This window comes from Orycteropus afer, unplaced genomic scaffold (genome assembly GCF_000298275.1).
Source record: "Orycteropus afer afer isolate SDZICR_OR568_19922 unplaced genomic scaffold, OryAfe1.0 scaffold00002, whole genome shotgun sequence".
Classification (NCBI taxonomy): Eukaryota; Metazoa; Chordata; class Mammalia; order Tubulidentata; family Orycteropodidae; genus Orycteropus; species Orycteropus afer.
In genome coordinates, this window is record NW_006921589.1 from 32,588,147 (window position 1) to 32,596,343 (window position 8,197).

An 8,197-nucleotide genomic window follows, 5' to 3' on the forward strand; every position below is an offset into this window, starting at 1 on the left:
CAAATTCTTCTGCTAGTTGGGGTTTAGTCCAAATCTGCATCCTTTCCTTCAAGGCTCAGGGGTCCAAGATTATCTTCTGTGTCTGTATTTATTGGTTTCCCTTTTCTTTGTTGAAGAGGGTCTGTGCAATCCTTCTGCCTAGTCCGCCATCTTGCCCCGCCTCCTCCTGCTTATTGATATTAATGAAACTTTAAAATAATCCAAAAGCATCTCTTAGGTAAATAAACATCATTCATTGCATTGTTATTTTAATTAACTTGGTATAAAATGAACCCTCTAAGACTAAAAGAGATAATGAATAGGAAAGCAGTTTTAAGCCCTCTTTCTACAAATAGGTGGTATCAAGTTTTCTCGAGATGAGTTGGCAGTGTGAATGCATGTTAAGATGCTTCTAAAGCCAGCCTCCCTGGCTGCAGTCCTGATTGTATGGTGGAGGGAGTACCAGCTGAGAAATCACTGCACCTAGAATTTAGACTACAATCTTCTGGGTAGTTTAGAACAAGAAACACCTACTTCAGATTCTTGTGTAAAATAAGGAGTACGATGGGATTATTACTAAAGTGATTCAGTCTCTAAAATTTGATGGTTATATGATTCTGTAATTGTCTCTCTGTACCTTGATTTAGTAACCAGTGTTTATTTCAGCAGTTTTAAGTACCCATTTGGCAATTACAGGTTGAGTGTAATTGAAAATGCTATGTCCACTGCCACTTATTCTCTACAATATTTCACAACCATTTTTTTAAAAAAAATTGTGACTTAGCTGAAAATTTACAGAGAAAATTCATTTTCCATACAAGTTCAAACATACTTTGTTTCAGGACATTGATTGCAATCCCCATAACGTAACAACTCCCTTCCTACTTCCTCCCTGTGGTTACTTTTTCCCTGCGTCCTTCTTTCCTATGCATTCCTGCCTTCTGAGTATCTCCCTGTGCAAATACTGCCCTTCTGATCTCCCATGGGTGATTGTTCTAAGGAGTGTACCTACCCCGTGTAAAGGTTCACTTTGTAGGCCTGTCTATGGTTTGGCTGGAAACCACTGGAATGAGTACAATTCCAGGCCCAAAGGGTGGCTAGGTGCCATAGTCTTAGGGATTTCACCATTCTCTATCAGACCAGGAAGGCTGGTCTTTTTTATGATTTTGAGTTTTATTCTATATACTTCTCCCTCTTTATCTAGTATCTCCTAAACTGGTATTTCACAACCTTTTGAAATCAGATTACATTTTTTTTTATATAATTCTTTTTCTTTTCTACCTCTTTTTCTGCTTGAGGTTGTTGTGCATTATTTTTTAACTTTCCAAATACAGAAGAGTGCATATTAAAATATCAAAGAAGCTAAGATTATATATAGGGACACTGGTGGTTCATTGCTAGAATTCTTGCCTTCCATGCAAGAGACAGGGGAACTCTGGTGGCATAGTGCCTAAGGCATTTGACTGCTAACCAGAAGACTGGCGGTTCAAACCCACCAACCACTTCTCAGAAGGAAGATTGGGCAATCTACTTCTGTAATGATACCACCTTGGAAACCCAAGAAGGGGTCGCTATGAGTTGGATCCGACTCCATGGCAGTGAGTGTGGTGTTTTTGGTTTTATGCAAAAGACAAGTTCAATTCCTGACCAGTGCGCCTCAAGCACCGCTTCCACCCATCTGTTACTGGAGTCTTGCGTGTTGCTATGATGCTGAATAGGCTTCAGTGGAGTCTCCCGACTAAGACAGACTAGAAAAAAAGTCCTGGTGAGCTAAGTCACTCAGTAAAAACCCTATGAATCAGAACAGTCTGATTGTGTTATGCATGGAGTTGCCATGAGTCAGAGCTGACTCAAACGCAGCCAACAATAACAAAGATTGTGTCTGTACAGATTTCTTTGCTAATTGGCAAAGTGAAGTAATAGTTATTGTGAGAAAGATATTAATTTAGGTTTTAAAATTCTTATATCTTTGTTAAATGGTTGAAAGTATAAAATAATCTGGGGATATATTCTTGCATTACAAGCAATCTAAAATTAAAACTTTTTTTTATTAGGTTTTGTTTTCACGATCTGTCAGTCCAAGTTATATAGAAAGCAAAACACAATATCAGGTGAGTCCTGAGTTATTCTATCCCAACATCAGTTATCCTCAATTACCATGTTTCTCGACCACTTCATATTATTAAATGATTCTAAAGCCTGGCTTACAGTCCTGGGTAGTTAACACCCTCAGCTGCTAATAAAAAAGTTGAAGGTTTCAGTCTGCCCAGAGATGCCTTGGAAAAAGGCCTTGTGATCTAGTTCTGGAAAAAATCAACCATTGAAAACCCTAGAGTTTTCTCTGGCACACATGGGATCCCCCCTGGTTAGAATCAACTTGACAGGGATTGATCTTTAAAACCTGACAAGCCATTAGAAACACTTGGCTATCTTTAAAAAATACGTATTTTCAGGTCCCATTCTTGACTGAGTATCTGTATTTCTCAAAAAATGTAGGGGATTCTTATGCTATCACCTTGGTGTCAACTAGCATTTGAAAACCAAGTGTATCCATTAAAATTAAATTCAAAGTACTAAATTGAAATAAACGAAAACAAGGTTAAGTTGATTATTTCACATTTTGTTTCTTTCAAATGGATAATGTAGAAATTGTATGAAAAAAAGATTTGAATAGAGACTTCATTTTGAAGGCTTTTTCAGTAATAATGTAGCTTGATGTCAGAGCTACAAAACTACCTATGGCTATTACACTGAAATTTCACTGTAATACAGAGGGGTTTTTTTTTTTTTTTTTTTTTTTTTTTTTTTTTTGGACTGCTTTGTCTGTTTCTTCCATAATGATTCATCAAAAAGCAAGATTTTACTGTTACATGTTAAGTACTAGATGGAGCTCATCATTGTTAAAGCTTTCAGCTTAAAGGCAGATGCTGTATGCCTTTAGAGTATATTAATGATACTTTTAATGAGAGATCCACTACTTACTTTACATTTGAAAAAAAAAAAAAAATTCTACATTGCCACTAAAATGGTAAATATTTGTTTGGAAAGGACTTAAAGCCTGAAGTTAGCCACTATCTAAGCAAATGCAGCTAATGCCAGAAATTGAGCAGTTCTCACACACACACACCAGTGACTTTGAAAAATATTCCAGGTAGCACACAGACAAAAAAGAGTGTTAAAATTAGAAGTTCGAGAAAATTTTGCATAGGAATTTTCATTTTTATTCCCATTTCAGATAATTTAATTAACATTGGTGTCCTCCTCCTTGTAGATGGTAGGAGGATGAATAGATACACATTGAGAGAATGTGCAAAGAAAATTAACTTGAAAATTTATTATAAATTCAAAATAAATGCTAAAGGATTTCTTTTTTTTTTTTTTAATATTACAATTACAGACATTCAACATCAAGAACAATTTAGATCCTTTATTAAGGAGTATAAGCAACAATATGTCAGTCAGAAAAGTGAAAGACCAAGATAAGTCCAAATGTAGAAACATTTTAAGTGCAGAGGTTATAGAGCATGAAGATCAAGATCCTCCTTACCCAGCACATTTCAACCCTGCAGGACCTGCCGATGAGATCTGGGCTCGTGGTCCTGAGATCATCACCATAAAGCCTTTAGATGCTCAGTTACAAGGAGGCCTACCCAATGTATCTTTATCAAGTTCTGAAGGAGAATCATCAGTGACCACAAATGTAGACACTTGCAGCCTCTCAAAGTCATTAGATCTTACTTCCCAGATAGAGAATTTAAAACAATCAATGGCGTTTAAGTCAACTTTAAGTAAAAACCTGCAAGACCTTTTAGACCAATTATTTTCTAAACCAGAAGCTCCTATGGGCATTGAAGCAAGAAAGAAAAGTCGTAGATCTCCACTTCTGAGTGTTCCTGATAAACCATCAAGCAGTTTGGAAGACAAAGTATTTGGAAAAATCCAAGACTTGAAAAGCTGCCTTCCAGAAAAAGATATTTTAAATTCAAAGTCTCTTTTAAGTCAAATAACTAAAGAAATGCCTACAGATTCACTTTCAGAAGGTGAATCAGGCGAGTCTACAGAGGTGGAAAGGGAACATATCTCTACCAAGGACTTAGAGGCTGGTATACAGGACCATGTTATAAAGCAAATATTTACCACCGTGATTTCCTCAGAGTTGGAGAAAGAAGTGAAAGAGCTCTGTGAAAGAAAGCTGAATGTGCACGATCAGTTACCCCCAGCTGGGGAGAGAAGTTTGCTTCCACATAATGGGGCTTGCTGTGAAAAAAAAGATGGTGACAGTGAGTTGTCCCAGTCTAAATCTGCTATAAATCAGAAAATGCAAGTATTTCCAGTAGACACTCTTTTAGGATCCGAGTTAATCAAAGTGATAGAATTAGATAAAGGACACCAAGAGAGTTCTTTGTTGGATTCAGAGGAAGGCTCTCCTGAAGAAAAGCCAAACTATTCCACAAAGGAGTATTCAGAAATCAAAATCAAAACAGAACCTCCCTCAGAGCACAGACTACCCTCTATTCCCAAAGAAACCTCCTGCATTCTCAATACAATTGAGTTTACAGAGGAAGGTCAAAATATACCCCTACAAGATTCAAAATCTCACTCAATACCAGATACAAAAACCGATCTGCCAAGGAATGGTCAGAGGTTTTATAAAGAGGAAAATGAACTTAACACTACTCTGGACATTTTAAGCAATTCCTTAATAGAAAAGCTCAATGAATCAGATAAAGTAATATTAAAATCCTTCTTAAAACACATCTTTTATGTTTTTTTCAAGTATCACCAGTCTGAAAGAAGAAGACAACCAGAAAGAGAATTACAAAGACTAATTCAATATTCTTTTACAGATGATACAGAAGGCCTTGAAAAAATCAGAGAAAATGTTGGCAAAGCTGACATATTAGACAGAAAACCTATTTTGAACCCAAAGCTGCGTATATTTCTAGAAGAACTCTCAGAGTCAGAAATAAAACATTTAAAATCTGAATTAAGTAAACACATCCAGCATTACCTTGTAGAAAGACTATCAGAATCAGGACATATCACCAAGGAGGATTTACCAAAAATCTATCAAAATCTGTGCTTGATGAATGAAAAATCAGAACCAAGAAGGCAAAACGTTTTTCAGGAGAAATATTCAGAAGCTGTGAAAGAAATCATATCTTTTATAAGTAATTTTCATAATAACTTCATAGGTAAACATTTAGAAATAAAGCTAAGTTCTTTTTTAAGTGAAATTCTCAAAAACTATTTCCTAGAAAACTTTTCAGAAATTAAGTTATTTGAAGAGCCAGAATCTGCGAGTATACTCCCAAATGCATCTTCTCTAAGAACGGAAAACGCCTCAATGTCTTTACATGACTCAGGACATGATAGTTCAAGAGGGAGTTTTGGTAGAAGGCTTGAAATAAACACACCATATCCTTTAAATAAATCTCCACAAAACTATCCTCTAGCTCCATCAGAAAATGAACTATCAAATCTAAAATCTGATTTAGGCAAACACCTCCAGGGTCTTTTTATAGAAAAACTTTCAAAATCCAGACTAATCACCAAGAAGCAATTAGAAGACATCAACCAGTGTATAAATTTAATTAATTCCAGTTCCACACCATTAAAATGTATGAAGACAGATTTATCTTTTAGAAATGAAAGTAAGTTTATGGAGGAGGATTCAGAGAAGCAAAATAAATACTCAAAAACTACTCAAAAAACCAACTTACAAAAGATGACTCTGGATAGACCTTTAGAAACAGAACTGATCAGAAAGAAAGAAAAAGAATTATTTCCTTTGCTCAATATGAAAGAAAATCTATCACTTATTAGGGAGCAGAAAAATTACTCTGTAGAAGGAGCCAAAACAACAAATTTAATAAAAGTAACACCTTCTTCCAACAAAAATATCCAGGTGATTCCATTAAGTAAGCCATCAGAAAAACTTACAAATGTAATGGTCAAGAATCAAGGGAAAGAGCATGACTTCCCACAGTTTCCTGTAGCAGAAAATTCTGTTTTTAAAGCAGAGACTCAAGACCCATGGAGTTGGGGTTATAAATCAGAAATAATTCAATCAAATGCTTGCTTTGAAAGGACACTGAAAATGAAGTCCATTGAAAAGAAGGAGCATCTTAACATCTATAAACTGACCGTGCAAGACAGATCGGAAGCAGGACTGTCACCGTATCCAAGAGTTCCTAGTTGTAAAATTCCAGATGAAGATGAAGAGTCCTCAAGCACGTTCACTTTTCCTTCCCGACAGAGTCACACTTTAACTCATGTCAACTCAGAGGATGGGGAGACATTTAAAGTAGGAGACCACTATTGTCAGAGATTGAAAGGAAAAAATAACAACAATAAAAAACAATATTCAGTAACATTTGCAGAATACAAGAAAGAAATGCAAACCCCCTATAAGAAGAAAACTGAAATTTTCAGTGAAAACTGTGCCAGTGTCCCTGAATCACACTCTTTTAAATGCAGCGTTTTGGAAATTGAGAAAAGCTTGAAACCATCCCTATTACCAGAACTATTCAAGGCAGAAACTCTAAAGCCCAAGGTTCGAAAAGAAAGAGACCATGTCAACAAACAAAAAAAACCACTTGGCAAGATAGTGACGATGTTACCAACCACGCTGCCCCCGACAAGAATTCATCTAAGGAAATCCATTCCAAGGACATTGATTCACTGGACTGCAAGAACAACCGTACATGTAATAATGTTTTTCTAAGTCTTCTACTTCTGTATTTGGCAAAGTTCTGTAAATAATTCACTTTAGGGTATATATGTATGCATGCAATTATGTGATTGGCCTTAATTGTCCCAACACATACAGACCTTAAAATTAAAAAAAAAAAAAAAAAAACCTTCTGAAATTCAAATAATCACTTCAACTGATTCAGAAAGCAATCACAAAACAGGCAGACTGTTAACACACCTGGTGCCATTGTATGAATTAGATCAAGGGCACACCCTCCAGGGCAGCAATTAGAAAAAGGCACCCTTTTCTCTGGGCAGGCCCTCCAACCTCTCACAGCTTGGAGCCAGGGCACCGGCTCTGCTTGTGAAAAACTGATTGGATTTCAGCCCTCACTCACTCCTCAGCCAGGGGCTGTTGTGCAGGCACAGACTGTACATCCCATTTGCAGTGGTCACAAAGCTGGGATTTTCTTTTCATGTAGATATAATCCAAAACCAAACTCACTGCCACTGAGTTGATTCCAACTCATAGCGACCCCCTTTGGGTTTCCAAGGCGGTAAATCCTTACGGAAGTAGATTGCTCAGTCTTCCTTCTGCAGAGTGGCTGAAGGGTTTGAACCACCAACCTTCTGATTAATAGTCAAATACCTTAGGCACTACACCACCAGAGCTCCTTTCATGTAGATATAGGTATAAATACATAGGTTTTTTTTTCTCCAGAAAATTGAAATATCTTTGTTCCAGTAAATAAATATGAAGCTCCTACTATGTGCCAGTTATTTTTTTAAATGTTAAGGATATACAAAATTTTAATTTCACTTCTCTTTTTACTCCCACCCCTCTGCTATATAATGTGCTGCAAGAAATGTGTAAATTCAAATCTATTCTTAATATTAACATAAATAGAATAGATAAGAAGGAAAGTTTGCTACTAGATTTTATACAAACCATTCTTAAGTGAAGTCAAAATTTAGGAATACAAAAGACATTTTAATTTTCTCCATCATTACTCTTTGTTAGTATGGATAAGGAGACCTGGCCCACAGTTGGGAAAACTTCTAAGTTCTAAAATGATATAAAACTGATAGCTTGATGTGTGTAATTCTGCCTTTGAATAAGAAAACAGATTAATTTCAGAATCTGTTGTTGTTGGGTGCCGTGGGGTTGGTTCCGACTCATAGTGACCTTATGTGCCACAGAACAAACACTGCCTGGTCCGGCGCCATCCTCACAGTTGCTGGTAGGCTTGAGCCCATTTTTGTAGCCATTGTGCTAATTCATCAGTTGACGAACCATGATATTCTTCTCCAGGGACTGGTCCCTTCTAACAACATGACCATAGTACAAGAGGCAAAGTTCCCCGTCCTCACTATGGAGGAGTGTTCTGGCTATCCTTCATCCAAGACAGCTTTCTTTGTTCTGGTTGTTGTTGTTATGTGCCGTCGAGTCAGCCCTGACTCATAGCGACCCCTCCTTGGGTTTCCGAGGCAGTATCACTACGGAAGTAGGATTGCCCAACCT

At 36.8% G+C, this 8,197-nt stretch overlaps 1 protein-coding gene across 1 annotated transcript in view; it reads left to right on the forward strand.

Annotated features, from left to right (window-relative positions):
* Positions 1–8,197, forward strand: part of C2CD6 (C2 calcium dependent domain containing 6) — a 190,900-nt gene that overhangs the window by 168,612 nt on the left and 14,091 nt on the right. The window contains exon 16 of the mRNA XM_007936057.1: positions 3,377–6,688. Within this exon, the coding sequence (XP_007934248.1) occupies positions 3,377–6,688 (3,312 nt within the window). The remainder of the gene's footprint in view (positions 1–3,376; positions 6,689–8,197) is intronic.